This window comes from Acipenser ruthenus, chromosome 17, assembly GCF_902713425.1.
Source record: "Acipenser ruthenus chromosome 17, fAciRut3.2 maternal haplotype, whole genome shotgun sequence".
NCBI lineage: Eukaryota > Metazoa > Chordata > Actinopteri > Acipenseriformes > Acipenseridae > Acipenser > Acipenser ruthenus.
The window spans coordinates 8,836,379-8,861,313 of record NC_081205.1 but is presented as its reverse complement, the minus strand read 5'-3'; the positions used below and the strand labels follow the sequence as shown (position 1 = coordinate 8,861,313).

General features: G+C 38.7%; 1 protein-coding gene across 5 annotated transcripts in view; it reads left to right on the top strand.

Moving 5' to 3' along the window:
• Positions 1 to 55: 55 nt before the first annotated feature.
• Positions 56 to 24,935, top strand: part of LOC117423324 (C-Jun-amino-terminal kinase-interacting protein 4-like) — a 72,783-nt gene continuing 47,903 nt past the window's right edge. For 2 of the 5 annotated variants that reach the window (XM_034038900.3, XM_034038887.3), the window contains exons 1-3: positions 56 to 577; positions 22,359 to 22,479; positions 24,078 to 24,148. In XM_034038900.3, the coding sequence (XP_033894791.1) occupies positions 278 to 577; positions 22,359 to 22,479; positions 24,078 to 24,148 (492 nt within the window). In that variant the 5' untranslated portion in view covers positions 56 to 277. The remainder of the gene's footprint in view (positions 578 to 22,358; positions 22,480 to 24,077; positions 24,149 to 24,935) is intronic. The other 3 variants (XM_034038895.3, XM_058989912.1, XM_034038899.3) reach the window with 3 other exon arrangements.

Sequence of the window (24,935 nt, the reverse complement as noted above, 5' to 3'; positions counted from 1 at the left end):
TCTAGGGAAGTGACACATCACACCCATTCTGATCCTTATCCACTATTCCAAATCCCAGCCCTGCTTGATTTAGAATCTGACTTGTGGCGTCATCACGTGATGGTCTCGTCAACAACTCAGATGTGCACAGGGAGAATAAGAGTGCAGGGAAAATACAAGCGTCGGTCCCTTTAAGGGAGGGACTGCTACTACTCGTCCTGGTTTTTATATCAAACATATCAGATCTGAATTGCATTTCAAAGCTCGATAAATTAGGTCGGACCGTAGCTGGGACAGAATGGAGTTAGAGGATAGCGTTGTGTACCAGGACGACCCGGGCACGGCGGCTATGATGTCGGAGCGGGTGTCGGGCCTGGCGAGCTCCATTTACCGCGAGTTCGAGCGTCTCATCGGGAAATACGACGAGGACGTGGTGAAGGATCTCATGCCGCTGGTGGTGGCCGTCTTGGAGAACTTGGACTCGGTGTTCGCGGAGAACCAGGAGCACGAAGTGGAGCTGGAACTGCTGAAAGAAGACAACGAACAGCTCATGACACAGTACGAGCGGGAGAAGGCGCTGAGGAAACAAGCGGAGGAGGTGAGTCGGGATAACACTGCTTTGAGAAGAGCAGAGGATGTTTAGTACTAGGCCACTCGGTCTCAGCATATATTAATGCTCGATCCTCTTGGGATGAGGACATAGAACTGCCAAGTGTCATTAGTGGATCGCGGCTACTCAAACATGATTGAATGATGGAGAGCAGCGGAGTCATAGGCTGCTTCTGTTCTACCGCTGGTGTGTCACGATTTGACTGATCTTTATACTACGGTACAACAGAAGTTCTCACGATATTGTCAGACGAGTTTCCGCTGTAGTCTTTGGCCAGTGGAGTCGTGGTATCAGGACGACTTTATTTGGGCGTTGAAGCAGTTATTGTTCTGATTTTAAAATTGATCTGGGTGCTGTGTTTGTTGTATTTGCTGCTGTTCGTCTGGATACTTGTCACCCCGTTTCCATTGTGTGGTTGTAAGAGGCAGAAGTAGTTAAGCAGCGGTCAGATTTAAATATGCAAGGAGCAAGACTCCAGAGAGAGAGAGAGAGAGAAAAAAATCTGATTCAGAAATAAGTAAACCTACCAAAGCTTCTTGCACCGCCAGAGGCCTCCATCAAAAGACACGTCAATGCCTCTTGAGTGAAGCGCTTGAAAGGTGCACTAGCAAGATTGTGAACGCGTTCTGCAGAGCATAGGGAGTGAACTGACAGTAAACAAGTAGCACGTGCTGCACTAGACTGTTTCATCCTCACAGGATAAACGGTTCTACAGATCTATTTAAACATGTAAGGGTGCCTCAATATAACCCAGATTATGATGAGTAATTTTGAGCTAATGAAGATACTTCTCAGGTTTGGTCATAATTGGACAAACAGCTCTTTAGAGCTCCCCAGCTGAACTACTGTACAATTGTAATACTGTTTCAGCTGCAGGTGAAAGTATAGTTTTATAATAGGATTCATCAATATGCTGTGCGTTAGGCTGCAGGAAGGTATAGCAGGTCAGACTTGACATTATGGTTCTTGTGCATTAGTATAGTTTAACATAGTTCTAAGTAGACGAAGGAATGCAATGCATTTGCTTTCATAAGAGAGGACACTTTTCCAAACTTTCCCAGATGTATAGCTCGTACTGTATATTGTGTTTTAGCAGTGGTGTTTATTGTCTCTTGCTGCTACATTGGGGGCTCTACTAATTGGTATTGCTAAGGAAAAACCTGGTGCTTACAAAATGTCTTAGTGCACACCTTGGCTGTGCTGCCAAACAGGTTTGATACCTGGAGGTAAGGCTGCAAACACATATTGTAAAGTTATGCTCACGCATTCATAAACGAGAGCTAACCTGCCAATCTGTCTGATCGCCTGAACTTCATACTTGCACACGTCCATACAGTGGATGCATGGCATGGTGATTTGCTGTGTAACTGTTACATTTCGACATGAGCCCTGAACAATTGGTGTCTTCATGCCCTGGCTGTCAGAAGAACAGCACTGTGTGGGCAATCTGTCTGCTTCTATATTGCTTTGAAATATTCTAATTGGTCTTCATTTAAACCATTTATTTCAAATTAGCTTTTGATATAGAATGTCCAAGCCATGTGGCTGTAGAACCCTATGACTTTACAGTTCCTCGTGTGTTTCAGTAGCTTTTATAAACAGTTCACATTGTTTCACAGTTCATCATTAAACCTTATGTGTTTAGTGTGGGTTACCTTCCATCCTGTAACTTTAACGAATCTCAAAGCTCAGACTATTGTAATCCTTTTTATTTATGGACGTAGTTTGCATTACTGCATGTAAGCAAATAAGACTGAACATTGGTGGTTGTTGATGGGTGGCTGTCATAGCTCTCATCCTGTCATTAATTTAAAAGCGGTAAAGGTATTATTTCAACTTCATTACCTTGGATGTGATGTGTTTACTTGCACACAGTCAAATTTTCATGGTGAATATGTCGCTTCTTATTTTAGATATTCACCTTGGAAGATATAACTAAACATCAGTAAAAGTGATCTGATCATTTTCTGACACTTCACTGGCATTTAGCCTTGCCAACAGGCAGCTGAACCTAACATTCCTGCTGCCAGTAACACTTAGTCTTATAATTAACTGAGTTGCAAACGTACAGGATTTAGAATGGGTGTTAGAACACTGTCTGATTTTGAACTGAAGCCAGGAAAGACTTGTTCCTGATGGACACACCCAAACCATGCCATTGCAAGGTTATCACTAAAATCTGCAGCGTGAATTAGGAGGAAACAGTTGGTCATACGGTTGTTTCTTTTTAGTAGAATTAATACCCCATACTCCTCAGCCAAGTGCGTTCTCCATTTGGGCACGCAATAGTGCCCTCCCAAAAACACCTTACCCTTGCAGATGTTCTACAGCTAGTTTAATACACTATAATGCAGTATACAGGAGCTCTTGTCCATCGTTCTTGTCAGCCTGTGGATGCCCTCTGTGGAATGCTGTAGATCAATCACACTCCTCCCCACACTCTGTCTCTGCCCTGATGGGATGTAGTTAGTCTTTCATGCACTAGCAGAGTTCAGAGAGCAGACCATTACAGTTGCCTGTTGCCCCTATATGGAACCAGCAGCAGAGAGTCAGGTTGTGGTCGGCTGCAAAGGACAAAGAGCAGTTGGTTAACATGAAAAACATACCAGTAGTACCGGAATCAGGTTCTCTGCCACAAGTCATTTCAGATGAGAAGGTTTATGTGCAAAATACATCTCAGTTAAAAATTGGTACGTAATGCAGGAAGAAGTTTAGGCTACCCTTTTTGTTAAGCTGTAGTTCAGGTACTACTGTACTTGATAAACGATACATACAGTGGCACACATGGGGAAAGTGTTCAATCAGTTGAATATATATATTTTTTTTAGTTAAGGTTGGCTTATTCCCGTACATTGTGTTATATACAATGATTGACTTCAGCCTTGCAATTGGATGACGTTACTTTGCAGATATCAGAGATGGTGTCACAGCAATGTTAAGTTCGGTATGAAGACTGGTCTGTAGCTGTTATATTGGTGTACTGTAGCTAGTTGTGTTGGATCTCTTAAAAGCTTTATAAACTGTAGACCATAGTTTGCCCTGTCACACAGCTGTTCTGTCAGCTTGGTCTCGAATTACTTTTTTTGAGCCAGTTAGATATACAATTTTAAACAGCAAACGAAAAGTAATCCTATTCTGTCTTTTTTAGAATTACACTATTGAAGGTTTAGCACCTGTTCTCAAGTGATGCCTTTGTTGGAGCATATTTCCTGCAAACCAAACAGATCAAGTTGTGCACATTGAATCCAGTCTACAGTAGTCTATTGAAAGGCTATAAAGTGGCTATTAAAACTGCAGCATTAGTCTGTGATGATACAGTTTTATGCAATTGCAGACTGGAAAACCTCATGCTTTTTCCTTGTCTTGACCTAATATCATAACTGCCCTAAAATGGAATTACTTAATAATGTAATGCAAGAGCTGATTCAAATCTAATTAGGACACCAGTTATGGCAATGCAGCTTCAAACCATTAGTGCTAAAGTGTAATAATAGGCCTACATGTTTCATTTTCGAAAGTTAATTAAGATGGCTGTCACTGATGTCTCGATCATTCCTTCGTTTCTTAAAATATAAAGTACAGCAGGATTTGGAGGTTTTCTACATTGTTCGCATTATTCAGTTCTAACTTGGTTAAAAATAATTTAATAAAGAGCAATCATTTTCTGTAGCTCTTCGTTCAAGTTTAAGGCTCAGACTTTGCTTGAGACAGTGAAGCAGTGTGAAAAGGTGCTGTATTATAAGATATAGCAAAACTTCACAAACCAACACTGACACAGTAACATTTGATATGCAACTTGATGAAGCACTGTTTGAGGAAGTGAATAAATTGTTTCTGGCCGTGCAAGCCAGATGTGAACTTAAAGTTTCATTGCCATACTACAGATACAAGCAAAGAAAAAAAAACACATTTGGAATAAAATTTCAAAATGAATATGATGTATACAGATTAGATACAAATTGATATCTGTAAAATCAGTGAATACAAATGAGTGAATCAAAATTAAACCGAAAGCCAAAATCTTAAATTGAGTCTTTGTTGGGACACTAGTTATGGAGAGCATCAAAATCTGGGTTTATAATACAGAGATGTCTTTGCATCTGTCTTATCTGCACTGTACATGCATGTCAAATTTACATTTTCAGTACCACTTATCCAATTGGGATTAAACTTGTTTCCGTATCAATTGTCAGAATATATGAGTCTGCCTGAAAGTTGTCTTGTGTCATGCAGCATTGAACAAATTAGCTTTTAATCCCAGCTTCAAAGAAATTAAATACATGCTGATATGTATGTGGTGTTGGGCAGGTACAGTCTAAAAAAAAAAAAAAAAAAAAGAAACATAATTTAGTACGATCTTTGGGACTAGTTGGCTGCTAAAAAGAGAGCAGAATCACAACCTAGCATTGTGTCAAGGGCAGCATTAAACATAAAGCATGTTTTGACATGAACCTCCTGTTACAAGGGCCTTAGGAGAGAACTCCAAACCTACTTCACTTGAGCTTGTATCCACTGCCAGTCTTCTCAGCAGACAAAAAACAATTGGGACACACAATCTGCTGACAGCCTGGGCCCCCACTACTAATTAAGCTTAATTGGCCTTGATTGGGATGGGCTCTTTCAGCTCTGTGCTTAAGACAGTATTATTGGATATCTGATCGTGTATAGTGCTAATTGAGATGTTTCCCTGGTCACGTTCCACTGTTATGCCTTGCCCTCGGCAATCACAAAGATATTTCTCAGCAGTGAAAAAGCATTAATTAAGATTCCACAGGGAGTGTCGCATTGGCTGTGGTGTCTGAAGGTTTACCTCGTCACGCTACAGCAGCCTCCACTGGCCAGGCTCCTGGTGAGTTCAAGTTGATACAACACATCATGCAATTAGAAATAATTTCTTTATCACACAGTCAGCACTTACAATTGTTCAATACTTTTTACATGTCCGCAGTTTTGTCTCATGTATTGTTAACTGGGTGAAGTGTCAACTCAGAATTAGACTAGCCCAATAACATGTGGAATTTATACATACCACTATTGCTTATACTTCTGACAAATGTAAAATATCTTTTATAGGTGTTTTTTTTTAAACCAAGATCTGTTAATACTCCTCTAGAAATCCATTTGCTGTGATCTGTGCTATATTATAGTGAATTCCTACCAATATTTTCTTTAGTTTAGTTTCATTCTTTTGTTTAGTTTCATATAAAGATTTAGTTTCCTCCAGAGCATACCCACATTATACCTATCTTTATACACCAGAGATACCAAATGTTTATATACTGTAAAGCGTACAGTGAAAATCAATATTTCAAATAGGCAGCTGTCCAGTTGTGGTGTTTTGAGTTGTTTTCAGGGTAGCATTGGTTGTTCAGCCAGGCAGGGCTGGATACATCTAGGTGCCTTGCCTGTAAGGAAAGTTAACAAATCCCCTGGAGGAAGTCAAGTAGAATAAACCAGTTTCCTGTTGATTATCATTAAGGCAGTTCTTCTTTTCTAATGCAGCCATGGAATGTAGTGTTTATTTCAAAGAGTAATACTGTACCTGGCTGGCCTCCTGTACTTGCAAGTGAGTTGAAAGGTCACATTGTCACATGGTTTGAATGGAATGAGGAAGGCAGTTCAGTGCTAAAACCTGGAAGAGACAATGGAAGACTGATTACTCAATACTGGAGCCACAGAACCCACTGACAACGATTGCAAACATTATACGAAGACGAAGGAAAGAGGATCAAACGTGATGTTTGACTTGCTGTTTAATCTTTCTCTAGCCATGTTGTGTCCACCACACTGCTATTGACAAGGGTGCACGGCTACAGTACATATACAGTACAACTACTAAATGTTTGAAAAGTGAAAGCATTGCATAAATTAGAAATATGCTTTATTTCTTTGTTTGTCTGGAGTGTGTGCATGTCCTACTACAATAGAGTGCACTGCATATTCTAGCCTTTTGTTAAATGGAGCACTTGGTTATCAGCTTACAGGATCTAGCTATGGCATTTCCAGAACCTGTTGGGAATTGAGTGCCTGGTTTAAATGAAACTTAGTTTGCTCATTAGAATGTTATTTCGTTCCATTTTAGTGAGAGTGCCCCTTTTTGTAGAGTACCATTCACCTCATGGGTGAACAATGGCAAGTTGACTCTCCATTTGAAGATTCTTAATGTTCTATTAATGGAAGCATTGACTTCTAGCAATGTTGGGCCACACAAACCATGAATGAAAAGACTGGGACTGGGTTACTGCCTGGAATCTTGTATTGTATTATTTTTATGCTACAGAGGTTGAAGGAAGGATCCTATAACTTCCAGAGAAACGCTGTGTTGAGTTTTATAAGGTCTCATGAGTGGCAGAAAACGAAAGGAACACAAGATTACAGACAGTAACCTCTGCTTGTCCCAGTCTGTTTGTTCTTCTGTGCTTGTCTCCAGAATCTCTGCTTTCAACTAAAAGAAATAGAGATTTTAAACTTGACTGTCCCAGTGAAGAAAGTCAAGAGAAATCTCTCCTCTTCTGTGAATGTCCTTGGATTACAGACAGAAGTAGCAGGATTTTTTTTTTCTGAATGCTAATAAATATTGTAATGTGCCAGGCTGACTGAGGTTGGCAGAAGTCACAATTTAAATCCGGTACTTTCAACCCATCTGTAGAAATAATTAGTCTAATTACATGTACTGTAATGCTTGAATACAAATAAAAAATCTTGGTCTTGAGAAACGGGGGGAGGGGGGGGGGGGGGGGGAGAGGTATATTATGAAATGTGCTTCGATTTAAGAAATGTTCTATTAATACTTTTTCCACAATCTAATTCTAGTATATTAAGGAGAAAGCCTTGGTTTCACAGCACTGCTATAAATGTAGTTCAAGACCAGAGTAAATTAGTCTTTGATACCAGAAGTAAATGTATTTGACACTAACTATTAATTATGTTTTGATGAGAAGAATGCCATTTAACAAGTTTGTAACTGTGGGAGCAGAAGCGATTTCTTCAGCGAAGGCGCTAAATGATTTCTAATAAATCTGATCAATGCATTTCTTTACTGTACTGTAAAGAACAGCTGCTCCCCTTACTGAAGTACGCTGTACCAGATGCAGGCGACAGTTTCTATGCTAAAACTAGAAGGCAATGTTGAATCTTCAAAATGCTTCAAAATGGAGGATTGCCATGGAACATAAGAAGATTTACGAACGAGAGAAGGTCATTCAGCCCATCTATGCTCGTCCGGTTCCTAGAAGCCGATTGATCTCAAAACTTGTCAAGTTAGGACCCCAATGATTAAACATCAACAACATGACCATAGTAGGTAACCCATTCCCAAAGCAAGCAAGAAAGAAAATAGAAATGGTAATTTAAAAAAAATATCTATCTATCTATCTATCTATCTATCTATCTATCTATCTATCTATCTATCTATCTATCTCTTCCTACAGTTCAGTGCAAATACAAGTACTAAAATCTTATAGAACCGATGTAGCTTGCTGCATGTAGCATTGGTTTAATGGGGTTGATATAGTTTCCAGTGGGATGTGTTTTAAACTATAGCACTACTTTCTCTAAAGTAGACAATTAAACCATACTTAATTTATTTTGTAGTTCAGAGAAAACCAAGAAAGAAAAAAAGTATAATAATTGATTTCAATCATTTTCAGCCAAGTTAGGTATGCCTAAATCTATGACCTTTTACATCTGATTGTGCTCAGGTGCACACTCATGCTCATGGCAAAGCCAGCAAGTTCTCCAATGCAGTTGGAGTCCTGTAACCATATTTGTGTATTATACAGTATATTTATTTATTTGTTTGCCATTTGTCACATGATATAAAGGGACATGTGAAAACTGCATTGCATACTGTCCAGGAAATCCCTCCTGTAGATATTCAGATCAGTGAACTGTAAAATAATGAGATTCACCTGCTTCGGGACAAATCCAGTGAAAAATATACACAGGACTTCCACACAAGGCTGTGAAATATGCATATGTTGTGCATACAAATTCTCATAACATGTTACTTTCAACAGTGCCGAAATGGCAGCTTAAGTTTAAAAGAAAATGGCCAAGCACTGTACTAGTCCATCTCGGCATCATTTTTAGTGTGAAGCAAGTTATTGGCTTAAGAGTTGGCACACTGTTGTTTACTCTGGTTCTCTAAGTAATGTAATGTGCCATTTACAGTTGCTAACCACTTCTCTGAGACATTGTTTTTTTTACCTCTGGACACACAAAAAAAAATACAGATTTTCTTCACATTTACTTAAAAACCATTCCATCCAGTTCAGGCAGACTCCTATATTCCCAGATCCTGACAATTGATATGGAAACAAGTTTAATCCCAATTGGACAAGTGGTACTGAAAATGTAAATTTGCCCTCAGGGATACATTTGTACTTTGTATTTTACTTCCAGTAATTTGTTTCTTAAACCTTTTTAAAAGTTATAATGTTTTTGGAAGATTTGTCAGTCAGCCAATACTGTGGAGGTGGGGGCTGATATGACAAGGAATAGAGAAGGAAAAAGAGGCTACACACAATAGGCTTTGGAATAAAATCATAACTTTAAATTATACCTTTTTTTTTTTTTTTAGAAAGCAAGGTATGTCCAACTAATTACTTACTTAATTTACAGGGCCCTACAATTGTGTTTTGGTTCTTAGCACATTAACAGTTTATGCAACATACAGTAGATCCGATCTTTCAATGCAACATGACATTTTGGAAACTAGAACTAAAAAACAAAAGCCAGTAAGTATTTTCCATTTTGTGACAACACCTGGCACAGTTCTTTCTATAACCACACAGAATTACACTTTTTTTTAACCTCACAATACCTTAGACTTGTAACCATGTTTTATTTTCTAGTGTTTTTCTTTGTGTTTTTTTGGAGTCTTTTTCTGGGATTTGGCCAAAAAACATTCCCAGATATTTAAGAGAGAAATTAAGATCTGTAATCAAGATGCACACTAAAGCTTAGTGATGGAAAAAATAACTAACTGTTTTGTGTTTTAACTCCCTAGTTTCCAAGAGACCATACCTGAAATGTTGATTTTGTAACATTTGCATGTTGATTTACAGTACTTAAATGAAACACATTCTGGGGAGGGGGAGGGGGAAAGCACAAAGGGCAACGGCAGACCAGGAAACTGGATATGCAAATACAAATAGTAAGGGTAGGTGATTTGACAGTTTTTTCAGGGAAGCTTTACTGTAATATTGATTGAATTTTGGAAAAGATTTAACACTTTTATATTACAAATGACACAAAACGCTGTCTTAGTTCAGTGTTGGTGCTGTTATTTATGTATAAAAAGTAGTGCTGTTTATATACAGTGTTAATCATTTGACCAGATAAGCCTAACTACAACTGTTTTGTTATTGGCCAAAAGGCCATTTAAAAAAATGTTTTGATGGCGGAGATTTGACAGATTGCCTAAACACTTTTTAATAAATCTGACTGTCAAATAAACGTTTTGTGTTGCAGGATACAGATTTCGTTTAAATGCCTTGAGAAAACAAGCTGAATGAAAGAACAAAAGCACTACATCATGGTGTTGTTTTATTTAAAACAGTACAAGCATGCCATTATTGCATGACCCAAAGAAGACAAAGCTTTAAGTGTTTCAATCAGTTTTCTTAGAGAACAACTGTGTTAAATGTTCAGCAGTGCCTGCATTTCATTTCACTTTTTCAGAATTGGGGAGGGGGTTACTAAACCAAATTAAAATAAAAACTGACCCACAATTAATTTCCGCCTCTCTCCTTCTTTTAGTTTTCATCATCAAAACGTCGGGGTCAATTCTCCCTTTTTCTGTGCAAGTCGTCATCTGCTAAATGAATAGTTTAATATTTAAAAAAAAAAAAAAAAAAAAAACAACAGCATTGAACACCCATATATTAGTGTGCAAAGCTCTCCCTTTAAATTATCTACAGCTGCACTCCTGCAAGAAATAGATACAGGGAGGTGTGTGTGACGTGATTTTACACCCACCCAAGGTGTGAGATGCCATAGCCGCCTGACTGTCATGCAATAATGTTTCATTGCAAAATTGGATCAGAAAACAACATATCTTGCAATGTATATAGTTATGAAAATACAGCCTCTTGAACTAACTAGACCTTCAAGAATACAACCTCGTTTGACTTGAATATATATTTTCCCAAAATAAACAGTAGACACACTTAGGCCTGTGTGTTGGGGGGGCTTCATTTACCTTTTAAATGACGTGAGATGCCTCAATCGGTAGATGCATTGCTATGAAAAATATGTAGAGCAAAGTAGTACCTGCTTTCTGCGCACAGAAATGTGACCAAATGAGAATATGTGGGTTCTAAATAAACTCTTACTGTCTATAGACTAAAACTCTTAGGGCTGTATTCTGATCATAGCGCAAATGTGAGTGCAAGAGCGAATGGCTCTTGCCCTGGATTCTGTGACGCATAAATGGAGTGAAGATGTGAAAAAGAAAATAGAAATACTGCACTGAAATGGTATTTTGAACACTTGCCTTGTCTTGCCCTGTTATAGAGCGCCTGCCCCATGATTCACATATTCGCCTAAGCGATTCTGATGACAGTGCAGTCCAAATAGACAACTGAGCACTGTGTTAAGACCTGCTGAAACCAGGTTTATTTAGTGATGCAATCAGGAACTTTAATAATTGAACACACTATAAAAAGCAAAGTAGTCCTAAGTAACAACTGCATGTGTTTGGACTTTTTAACTAAATAGTTTACAATCATCATTTTGTCTTATTACACAGCATTTCTTCAAATCCACTTTAAGTATTTGTCCCTTTAAAAAAGGATTGCAACTGGAAGTTGGGCAAGGCATAACTTCCAGTTATTATCTCGATGGCAAAACAAAGGCAAATGGAAACGTCAGTAAAATGTAAAGAATCGCCCAAATTGCAGCTGTGCATTGGAAGACATTATTAGACTGTAATATGTGACAAGCTGTCTATCCAGTCACTGCCTATGGCACTGTGTAAGAAAGCCAGTTCCACAGTAGTGATGTGTAAGAGCTACAACATGCATCTGCTGTTGTGATCAGCTCAGTGCACTGGCTCTCTCTATTGTATGATGCTTACATGATGTCGTCTGTCCAGTTGTCAAGCCTATGGTTTAACCCCAAGGTTTATTTAACCTTTTCACTGGATTAGGATTACATTGTGCATTTATTTAGGACAAGGCTAATTGTAGATTTCACAGTTCAATGCAAGGCAGTATTTTAATATTATTTTCAGGAATACAGATTCATTATTTTTTTTGTAATGTGGATATTTAAGCAGGACATTGTAGATTCACTGGCAGGGCTTTGGGAATATATCCAGGCCAGAATTGTATTTACTTGAAGTGGAATTGAACAGTGACACCAATACTTAAACATGCTGGTTTGAATCTGCATCTGCCCCATTTTGTATGTGAATCCGTACTTTGAAAAAAATCTTGAGACATCTGAAGTCTTGAAAGTTAGTGCTTGTATATCACAGTCTAATAAATACGAACGAGAGGAGGCCATCCAGCCCATCAATGCTCATCTAGTTCCTATGAGCTGGTTCATCTTTAAACTTCAAGTCAAGTTAAAGGGTCCCATTGATTTCAGCATGTCTAGGTAAACCATTCTGTACTCGCATCACTTATAAATCTATTACCATAACTACCTTGACAAACACGTCAAATGTCCTTTGAACAACACTTGGAAATATAGACTTCATATTTACAATAGGCAATATTGTTGGGGACCTTTACCTGGCTGCAATTGCAGTCTGTTAATTCAGTTCATGATTGTCTTGCCCAAGGTTCATTGTGGGTAATATTGACTAAGAATTAACCATTTGGTGGCAGCCATGTGATGTACTGTGGGTATCGCACAAGATTTTATTTTATTTTATGTTTATTTATTTATTTTTTGGCAGTAGTTTTACACTGCTGCCATGCCAAAGCCGAACTTGAGACCGTGTGAGGTACTGGCTTCATTCAGTATTTGCATGTTATGCTGAGTTTATTGGTGACCATGACATTGACATCTGACCTAATATGGCTTATTGTTTTAATATTTGGTACACAACTATATTACATGATTTTCTCAAAAAAAGTTCCATTACCATTATTGTCCAGTAAATATGAATGGACCTAAGAATATTTACGAAAGAGAGGATGACATTTGGCCCAGCTAAGCTTGCCCGGTTCCTAGTAGCTGATTGATCTCAAAGCTCTGCCAAGTTGGGTCTTAAAGGAGCCAAGAAATTCTGCCTCAACAATGCGACAAGGTAGCCCTATTCCATTTACTCACCAGAAAGAGAGAGACCCCGTCAGGGTGGGATATATACCTGGTGTGTATTAACAGGGACTATTCTGACAAGCAAGTCCAAATCTACTGCATCACATAAGAACTAAAGACTGTGTGCTGGGCCATGTGCATGGCTGAAGAATTTAAGAGGACAATGCATAAGGACTGTGTTGTTGATCCCGTTGGCGACAGAAAAATCATGAAGGACCATACTGTAGGACAATATAGTTACACTGAAAGCTAACTGAATAATTAGTGTTTATGAAAAGTAACTTTTAATGAACCTTTAAGTAACGGTAAATTAGATTACCTCATATATGCACATAAAGAGTTTTTAAAGTAAACTTGCTATTTGCAGGCAAGTATATTTAGATAAGTTATGTTAAGAATTATTTCTGACTTTTGAGATTTCTGTTATTTTTAATATTTCTGTATTCAATAAACTGCTGCTGTTAAACTTTCCTTGTGTTTAGTGTGAGTGTTCATTCATAGTAAGTCTTCAATCTCTCTGAATTTAAATCATATTTTAATGTTATCAACTTAAATATTTCAAATGATAAATTAATCAATTGTTCCTACAAGCACCCTGGGCTGTGATGTGGCAGAAATTAGAAACAGCAGACTTAAAAAGTCCACAGCCAACTGTGTGTGTGTTTTTACCATGTGTTAGTCTAAAAGAAAGTCATATGACATACAGACCAAGAGAGCTGACTTGGCACAAAAAGCCTTTGGCTTAGCTGTAGGCAACAGTCAGGGTTTAAAAAAAAATGAATAACATGAGTGTGTTCTTAAAATTGTAAGTGAACCACAAATTCATACATTGTTGGATTTACAAAGGGTTCCTTTATGCTACTGACTTTTTGTCTCCCCTAGGTGGATTACTCTGTAATTCTTTTAATGTCTGACTTGCTAAGCAGCTTAGCTCCTAAGTATTAATACTTAATACTCCTATGTTTGAGGCATTGAAATCTACTAAAGGGACTGCTTCCTCTAAATGATGTACAGTGATGGGCAGCCTCCAAGTCCTGTCTTAAAGTAAATCTTACTGCATTGTTCTCATTACACTAAACAACGATGCACCTGGCTCTCATTTAATGCTGTACAGTACTTTGCATACTCAGAGGATTGTGGGTGTACTTCTACTAGAAGCCAGATATTGATAATGGCTTCATTAGTGTGGTGTTTTTTTTTTTTTTTTAATAATGTTATTGCACAAAAACTCTATGAATCCAATTGCTTTCCATTCATGTTTTGCCATCGAGATGATAATTCTGTGAGTGTGTGACATTAAGGTGGCCATGTCTATTTATGTTTCTATCATACAGTGCAACCCCTAAAAAGCCTATTAGGACTTTATTTTACATCATCCGTAACTTAAGAAAAAAAAAAATCTGAATTATAAAATTAAAAGAAACTACAGTACAAAGTAGACAATTGGACCTCGATTTAAACCAACTCTCCGTTTTAGGTAAAATAACATTTTTAGTCTGGTGCTTCAATGGGATTGGTGGGCTTTAAATCAGTCAATCAATCTATTTTATATAGCGCCTTTCATAGTGGACCACCTTCACAAAGCGCTTTACAAAATACAATACAAAAAAGCATAATACATTAAATACAGTGAAAAACAATGCATAATACATTAAATACAAAGCTAGGGTGTACAGAATTCTAAAACATTGTGGATGCGAGAGAAAAAGAAAGTAGCAATGACACAACAGCTAATAACAGATATGTTCATGGGATGTGTTCAAGTTTTTTACATCTGGCAAGGATCCTGGCAGCGACATTCTGAACTAGCTGCAGTCGGTTTATGGCGCGTGCTGGGAGACCACCATAGAGAGAGTTGCAGTAGTCTAGTCGAAAGGAGAGATTATCCCTGCATCCGGGAGGGAAAGGTAGGGACGGACTTTGGAGATGTTTCAAAGATGGTAGAAGGAAGATTTGACCACGGAGGAGATGTGTGCATCAAGGGAGGGGTTGTTGTCAAGAAGTACACCCAAGGCTTCATACAGTAGGGGAAGGCAGCAGCAGACAGTTTCCAAGGTTCAATGTAGCTATTTTGAGATTCTTAAGTTTGAGTTTTTTAGATTCTACTAGGAGTTCAGATGTGCTAGTGTTGAGATGAAGAAAATTGGCAGACATCCAGGCCTCCGATGTCTTGAATGCAAGCCGAGAGCTGGACCATGGCAGAGGGGCTTCCAGGGTCTAGTTTTAAGTAGAGCTGGGTGTCGTCAGCATAGGAGTGAAACATGAGGCCGTGTTGGCAAATCAGCTGACCCAAGGGAAGCATGTGGATGTTGAAGAGAAGAGGCCCAAGAACACACCCTTGAGGGACGCCACAAGTGACCAGGTTTGTAACACCACTGCATCCAGCATAGAAAACAGACTGCATGCGTCCGGATAGGGAAGAGGACATCCAGGAGAGACAGGTTCCAGAGATCCCAGCATATTTCTGAAGGCTGTCAAGAAGAATGCTATGATCTGTGATGTCAAAAGCGACTGTTAGGTCAAGGAGGATAAGCACAGAGGGAGCATCGGCATTAAGCAGATAATTTACAATCCGGAGCAGAGCAGTTTCAATATTGTGATGCGGCCGGAAGCCACACTGCAGAGATTCAAGCAGAGTGTTATCTGTGGGATGTTTCATCAGCTGACTGGCTACAGCCCTTTCAAGAGTTTTGGAGAGAAAAGGGAGATTGGAGATGGGACGGAAATTATATATATATATATATATATATATATATATATATATATATATATATATATATATATATATATATATACATACATACACTACCGGTCAAAAGTTTTGGAACACCTCCATTTTTCCAGTTTTTATTGGAATTTACGCAGTTTAATGTCTCAATGTACTCTGAAATTAAAGCATAGAACAAATAAAACAATTGGAGATAAAAAAGAAATCATGGAATCGTTTTGTTTAACAAAATTTAATCTAAATTTTTGACTCATCAAAGTAGCCACCTTTTGCAGATATAACAGCCAAACACACTCGTGGCATTCTTTCTACAATGGAAATCAAATATTGTTCGGAAAGTTCTTCCCAACACTGTTGCAGAAGTTCCCACAAATGTGTTGCACTTGTAGGTTGCTTTGCTTTCACCCTTCTGTCCAGTTCATCCCAAACCAGCTCGATGGGGTTTAAGTCTGGAGACTGTGCTGGCCATTCCATGATTTGAAGCCTACCGTCTTGTTCTTTTCTTCTAAGGCAGTTCTGTCATAGCCTGGAGGTATGTTTTGGGTCATTATCTTGCTGTAGGATGAACCCCTAGGCGTATACCAGAGGGTATTGCATGGCGCTGCAAAATGCTGTGGTAGCAGTTTTGGTTCAGGGTGCCACTCACTCTGTGCAAGTCGCCGACTCTGGATCCAGCAAAAGAGCCCCAGACCATCACGCTTCCTCCTCCATATTTGACAGTTGGTGTCACACACCGAGGAACCATCCTTTCGCCTACTCGATGGCGTACAAAAACCCTGCGTGATGAACCGAAGATTTCAAATTTTGATTCATCGGTCCATAAGACCTTCTTCCAGTCTTCAGTAGTCCACTGGCGGTGCTTCATGGCCCAGGCAAGCCTCTTTTTCTTATTTTGCCATCTTAGCAATGGCTTTCTTACTGCCACTCGACCTGTCAAACCTGCAGCTCGAAATCTTCTCTTCACAGTTGAAACTGAGACTTGCTTTCTTCGACCAGTGTTAAGCTGTGCTTGAAGCTGTTGTCCTGTGAGCCGCCTATCACGCAAGCTGTTGACTCTCAGAAACTTGTTTTCTGATTCTGTTGTGGCTTTGGGTCTGCCAGACTTCTTCCTGTCAGAGTTTCCTCCAGTTTCCAAGTGCCTTTTGATGGTGTAGGAAACTGTACTCACTGACACCTTGGCTTTCTTTGCAATTTCTCTAAAGGAAAGACCTACACTTTTAAGGGTTATAATGGTCTGTCTGTCTTCCTTTGTTAATTGCCTTTTTCTCGCCATTATGAGAGCAATCTACTACTTCCTGCAGTACAATACTGTCCAAATAATGCTTAAGAGGGTGTAGTAACACAGTCTGTTCCAACACTGCTTTTATACAGACAGAGGGTTTGTAAGTAATCAACAAAAGTTGGGACACCTGTAGGAATTGTTAGCATCAACTTTCAAGGCTTAATTTACTTTCATTGCTGCAGAACAGCTGTAAGTTGTTAACCCATTACTTGTTCCCTGAAAAAGGCCTTTTTGTATAACTCTGAAATGTACATTATTTTTCAGTTTTTGGTAACCTAAACTTTTTTTTTAACCTCTGGCAGTTTACCGCTTACCTTTGTACCATTTCAGGTTATTCACTGGACTTGAACTGCTTAAATTTCAATAAAAACTGGAAAAATGGGGGTGTTCTAAAACTTTTGACCGGTAGTGTATATATATATATATATATAATATATAATACAGTACTGTGCAAAAGTTTTAGGCAGGTGTGAAAAAATGCTGTAAAGTAAGAATGCTTTCAAAAATAGACATGTTAATAGTTTAGATTTATCAATTAACAAAATGCAAAGTGAGTGAACAGAAGAAAAATCGACATCAAATCAATATTTGGTGTGACCACCCTTTGCCTTCAAAACAGCATCAATTCTTCTAGGTACACTTGCACACAGTTTTTGAAGGAACTCGGCAGGTAGGTTGGTCCAAACATCTTGGAGAACTAACCACAGTTCTTCTGTGGATTTATATTGCCTCAGTTGCTTCTCTCTCTTCATGTAATCCCAGACAGACTCGATGTTGAGATCAGGGCTCTGTGGGGGCCATACCATCACTTCCTGGACTCCTTCTTGTTCTTCTTTACGCTGAAGATAGTTCTTAATGACTTTCGCTGTATGTTTGGGGTCGTTGTCATGCTGCAGAATAAATTTGGGGCCAATCAGATGCCTCCCTGATGGTATTGCATGATGGATAAGTATCTGCCTGTACTTCTCAGCATTGAGGAGACCATTAATTCTGACCAAATCCCCAACTCCATTTGCAGAAATGCAGCCCCAAACTTGCAAGGAACCTCCACCATGCTTCACTGTTGCCTGCAGACACTCATTCGTGTACCGCTCTCCAGCCCTTCGGCGAACAAACTGCCTTCTGCTACAGCCAAATATTTCAAATTTTGACTCATCAGTCCAGAGCACCTGCTGCCATTTTTCTGCACCCCAGTTCTTGTGTTTTCGTGCATAGTTGAGTCGCTTGGCCTTGTTTCCACGTCGGAGGTATGGCTTTTTGGCCGCATGTCTTCCATGAAGGCCACTTCTGACCAGACTTCTCCGGACAGTAGATGGGTGTACCAGGGTCCCACTGTTTTCTGCCAATTCTGAGCTGCTGGCACTGCTGGACATCTTCCGATTGCGAAGGGAAGTAAGCATGATGTGTCTTTCATCTGCTGCAGTAAGTTTCCTTGGCCGACCACTGCGTCTACGGTCCTCAAATGTTGCCCGTTTCTTTGTGCTTCTTCAAAAGAGTTTGGACAGCACATCTGGAAACCCCTGTCTGCCTTGAAATTTCTGCCTGGGAGAGACCTTGCTGATGCAGTATAACTACCTTGTGTCTTGTTGCTGTGCTCAGTCTTGCCATGGTGTATGACTTTTGACAGTAAACTGTCTTCAGCAACCTCACCTTGTTAGCTGAGTTTGGCTGTTCCTCACCCAGTTTTATTCCTCCTCCACAGCTGTTTCTGTTTCAGTTAATGATTGTGTTTCAACCTACATATTGAATTGATGATCATTAGCACCTGTTTGGTATAATTGTTTAATCATACACCTGACTATGCCTACAAAATCCCTGACTTTACAGCATTTTTTCACACCTGCCTAAAACTTTTGCACAGTACTGTGTATATATATATATATATATATATATATATGTGTGTGTGTGTGTGTGTGTGTGTGTGTGTATATATATATATATATATTCAATCCCCGATGGGATACACTGCTGCTGTACCCTTGAGCAAGGTACTTTACCTAGATTGCTCCAGTAAAAACCCAACTGTATAAATGGGTAATTGTATGTAAAAAAGAATGTGATATCTGTATAATGTGAAGTAATGTGATATCTTGTAACAATTGTAAGTTGCCCTGGATAAGGACGTCTGCTAAGAAATAAATAATAATAATAATGAAGGTTTAGGAATTTATCGATTTTAAAAGAATGTTTTTAAAACAGAAATAGAATAAAACCCTTAAAGGCATCTGCAAACATTTGAAGTTCTTCTAGCCTTGAGCACTGCTGGTTACACATGATAAAAAATCTAAAATCTGATCAGCAGATTACATTTGGACTGGAATTGTTTAAATCACATGGAATGGAGAAGTATCCTTTGATCGTGTCCTGGCTGTGAGAAGTCACTGGTCTTCTCTGGGGATTCCAAAGGAATCATTAATTTGGCTTTTGCGCTCCTGCTGGTTAGGGAGCCAAAACCAGACTTTTTCCCCTCACTGCACTACAGCGGACCCTACTGGCCAGGCTCCTAGTGAGCTCGAATGGACACCTGCATTACTGGCCTTTGTCCCCCAGAGGCTGGTGGCTCGCTGACATCTGCTGTGAGTTCCTGGGTGTAAAAGGACAGTTGGCTTGGTTGTGGGATCAGATGATGCCCACTGACCTTCAGTTGTCCTGGGCTGTTGTGGGGAGCTGCAGTGAGGGAACGTAACCATTGACCATTGACCATTCTGGTAGAAAATCGGGAGTACAATAATTGGGCACTCTAAATAAATATAAATACAAAAAATGCCTTGAAGTTGTATTGCATTTGAAGTCCAAGTAGTCTGGGAACCTCCATGCCCCGATAATTTGACAGCAAGATGAGAAGAGTCTTAATGGATTATATATATAGTGCAGTTGTCTTGTGCAATTTACTGAACAAGGCTTATTCAGCTAGAAACTTAAAAACCTGACCACTTTGCTTTGAAGAGAAGATGGGAGAGACTCAATTTGAAGCGGGGGCGAAAGACAATCTGAGAAGACTAAAAGAAAAGCAACAGACAATACAGGGCTGTATGCTGAATTTTTTTTTCTTAGGCACATTTGTGCGCCCAAATTAAAAACACACAGAATTTTTACAAAAATAAGTAGGGGTTTTAACCTTAACCTTCCTATTGATTGATTTAGTCATCCGATCTACAGAATTGATTAACCACACCTGTTTGCTAGTGATATGAATGTTTAGTGTTGTGACATTTTTCTTTTGAACTGTACTACCTGTTTTGTGTTTCCTTCAACCAATTGCCATGTCTAAAAGAAATTTAAAATGTATAGTGTATAGAAATGTCAATACTGTATTTAACAGATCCGTTTATAGTATAGCGTAAGCTTTCAAGTTTCAGACTAACAAAGGTAGTTTTACTGTTTCTTTGACCAGCCCTTGATTGCAGCACCCATACCTTGTTTCTCTGGGATCACTAGATACAGTGTGCAGTGGAGTAGCAGAACAGAGCACTGCCTGCGCATCTAAGAATACAGATGCTGCTCATTAAAAATGGATTTGGCCGTTAACACGGCAATGGCTATGTTTAATTAATAGACCTGCAGCACTACAGAACCTTCAACTGCTGACTTTCATAGGGGTACGGATTTTATTTATCACATTTTATTGTGTGGATGGAAAACCAAGAACTTTGTTTCTGCCTCAGTCTGAAATGATTAGAAATACATAGGAATGTATTTTTGAAAGCGTTTAGTCCAGTCTTTAACTCTTATTTTTTTTGAAAGGAGAAAAAAAATCCTGGATCTTATACAATGATAAACACATTGAGAGTCCTTAAGAGAACTTGGGTTGTATTACTTTAGTTGTTCAGTTCTAGTTTTGTAAAATGAACAGACGTTTTACCTGTTTTAATATTGACTACAGGAACTGTTGCAGTTTTAATAGGGACTGGGTGATGCACAATCTGATTGTCAAGCTAACCAGACATAGGTAAAGTGTCAGTCTGAGGATGCTGGTCTTTAGTTGGAAAGGGAAAGGGGCATTAAAACCAATGTCAAATATTAATTCTTCTCATTGCATTTAAACCAAGTGATGACTGACAGACTTTTGGGTAGGTAAAATTAGTTCTCAAATTGATTTTAACATTTGGATTAGCCTACATGAACAGCGAAAATAAATAGTGTAATTTACTGATACTATGCTAGAATTGATATGATGTTGCTTTATAGAGCAGTAAATCCCTTGTAATACTGCTGTAGAGTGTTTTGATACAGTGCTGCTTTTCCATTATATCCGAGAGGGTGTGTACAGTTTTTTTTTTTTTTATTACAGCACAGAACTTAAAATCAGACTGTAACAAAGAATGCTTTACCACCCACTGAACTGAAGCATTGACCTCCAGGTCAAATTCCACATTATCTCAGTAACTGGGCAGAATTGAACCTAGGTTATGTAAAGTTACAGTAAATACTTGCTACACTATTGCCTTATTTTGATAAAGTATGTTTTTAAAAAAAAAAACAAAAAAAAAGTTGTGTGCTGTGCCTACATTGATCTGATTTCTATATTTACTCACAACACTGGAGCTACTTTATGGCTTTTTTTTTACTCTCGCAGATCAATCCATTTCATAACTTTCGATCTTGATAAACATGTTTACTGTCCCATGATTAGTGAACACAGGTTGATTGCCACTTCCCGTAGCAAGAGAGAGCAGGCAGTTCACATGCAGGTCACACATGATGCTGGTTTCCTTAATTCTCCCCCACTCGGGATGAAATCTCTTGTGAAGCGGATTTTGAGGAGGCGGTCATACATACAGTACACACAATGTCACACTTTATAGACACATACCCTATGTCTGGATAACCGCTGTTCCAAATGTCGTGAAACTTGGTATTAAGTTATTGAGAGTATAAGATTCTGGGAATATAAGGGGTGTCTGTATTTTGCACACTTTTTGGCATATGGATAATCACTAATCAAATTGTCATAACATTCTGTACTGTTGATTATTTATATATATATATATATATTTAAACTTTCTTGCACTGAGCTCTAATTTTGTATTTGCAGTCTTCAGGTGGAAGATCATTCTTGTTGAAATGATCTTCCACCTGAGCTGCTGTGTGGCAGAAGGATTAAGCATCTTCATTTTCATACAAAGCTGTAGGTTGTCAATGGAAGGAAGGTGGTAGTGCAGGCACAACCAGTATTGGAAAGTTATGTGGCTTCTATTTCAGTTTTATTTTTTTCGTCAAAGCCATCTTTTTAAATGGCAGCTCTTGGGCTGAGTGTTTGAAAGAGGCTGTAAACGTCGCAATCGTTTGAAACAGGTCAACTGAAAAAACACCTGCAAAGCACCCCAACAATTAGTGTTGAGCAGCACTTTGCAGTGGGAGCTGTCGTTGATTGCCTAAGTGTACACAGCAGTTGGTACAGGCGTTCATCTTAAACTGATGGAAATTCGTCGTGCTTTGCTGTCGTACATTAAAACGACTTTGCCTTCTTTTCTTTACCTGAACAGAAATTCATTGAGTTTGAAGATTCTCAGGAGCAAGAGAAGAAAGACCTGCAGGGTCAAGTGGAGTCACTGGAGTCTCGGTCACGACAGCTGGAGCATAAAGCAAAGAACTATGCAGATCAGAGTAAGTACAGCAGCAAACATCTACATGGATAACAGTGCACACAGTAGGACTGTTTTCAGTGCCATGTGTATAGGCATTAAGAATTCAAATGGTATGTAAGGGTCCTGGAATGGGGGCTGTATTTGAATCTAATGCATACTTTACAGTTGAAAGCCATTTGAAATCTCCAACGGTGAAGAATATTGGAGAGATTTATAAATGGGAATTATACCTAAACAATCTTAGACATTTTTTAGTGGTTTTTCTAGTTACAGATTGGATTGTAGAAAAAAGGAATGTTATTTCATACAGTATGTTGCAACACAACATCTTTTAAATTTGCACACTGATGCTAAAGTTCATTTTAACTGGAAGAATACCTTCAAGGCAATTGTAGTTTTCCACATGAGAAGTGTGTGACCAACTTATTCACTGCCAAAGTATAGCATACTTGTAAAATAGGGTTATTAATAAGCAAAACATTTAGAAACAAGGGACCACTTTATTCGTAAATGAATGATCTTCCTTTGCTCTGTAGCCATCTCACAAGTTGAATGCTACCCTAAAATGTTCCTCTTTTCCTAGGAAAGCAATACAACTTGGGCCTGGGAGTTTGTTGCCAGACAATTTCACTCAGCTCACTAAATATCTTTGGTATAACCTGAATAGATAATCATTTGCTCTTTTTAAAAATATGAACAAGATTTTAATGAAAAGTCTTTCCGACAAGTGCAGTGGTACCCCAAATATCCACATAACGATTAAATGATTAATCACACCTCTAGGCTTTGATCGATTAAAAAAAAAAAAAATCATGTGCAAAGAAGAAATCTTGAAAAATGGCAGGGGGTACTTCTAAAGGTCTTGGCAAAAGGGCAACTGGAAGGAATACCCAATATTTCACAATATCTCGGAATGAAGAATATATGGTTTTATTTTTTGGTATGTATGGCCAAGTTCTTCTTTAGCCTTCCATATAACTCCTGAAACAACACTGCCCACTAGTGCCAGCTGCTGCAACAGCACCTGGTGAATGTCTGTCTGGGTCTGGTGAATGCGTGGGGTTAGCTCACATGGGGAATCTCAAGTTACAGTATTCATACTCCCCAGGAGGCACACACATCCACTGTTCCAAGTACAGCAACACTGAAATAAGACTTTGCAAAAGGCCAAATGACCTTGTTTCTTTTAAAAGACAAATGGAAGAAAACATGTTACTAGTACTGTACTGGAGCTCTTATCAGTTGGCTAAATGGTGCTTTTTTTCTGGTTTACAATCCAAGATGCTCTTTCAGATTAAGTGCTTGCTGTGATATAAATTAAAATGTTTCAGCCTATTTCTTCTACAGTATGACCACTATATTTAAACCACAAAACATGGACATGCTTTTAAAAAAGGTATCGCAATGAAAGAGAAATTAATGTAAATGGTTCAAGCAAACTAATCCACTATAGTACAGCATTTGAAAGACTTATTGTGTACAAATGTGGCACACAGCTGTGTTCTATGATCGTCTGTCACCTTTTTGATTATTTGTTAATTGGATACAACAATGCATACAGTACCTCATAAAATTCGCCATCAGTGTTCAGTGTCTTACCAGTCGTTTTCATTTCAGTCAGCAGGTTAGATGAGCGGGAGGCAGAGCTGAAGAAAGAGTACAATTCACTTCACTTGAGACACACAGAGGTGAGATTTTGAAATTTTATTTTAAAAAATGTATATTTATTTGTATAGCAAAACTTAAATTAATCAGTCACCAACTGGACAATGTTTGTTTTATTTGTCAGGACAAATAAACTTTTTTTTTAAACCAATTAGACATCTGAATTTTCACCACGTGTCATTTAAGCGCTCGGAGCAGTCGCAAAAGCTTGCATGCTGAATCTCTCAACCAGCGCTGAAATTCAGGCAGGGAGATGGTTTGACTGCCAACTCCCTTTTAGCAAGGCCAAAAGTTAGCAGAAGGTAAACTTTAAGACAACACGGGGCGGTAGGTCCAAATTAACCTGGCTTGGTTATTATTGACGACTAGTTGATTGATAGTTGAAAGGAATGCGGAGCCTCTTCTGGGTTAGTCTCAGCTTTATTTATTATTAGTAGCCTGCAGCATGCAGGCATATATTTAGAGTTACCGAACTGAAGCTATACAATCTGCTTATTCTGTGGAAAAAATAAATAAATAAATAATTAGTTTGGGGGTTTACTTGTGACTGATTTGTGCAGGTGTCGGTTTAATTATGATTGCTGTAACTGAAATATCCTTGTAGTTGCACTGAGAGACATTTTTTTAGTACCTTTCGAATTTAATAGTACTGGTATGATTTACTCCTGATTCGGAAAGAGCGAAAAACGAACCTCTTTTCAGCCCTATGGTTTGCGTGACTTGTTTTATCTGACTATCTATTTTTACGCTGCACCCACAATGATGCTTTCCAGTGATGAATAATGCAAGGCTCACAGTTCTTTGTGTGCA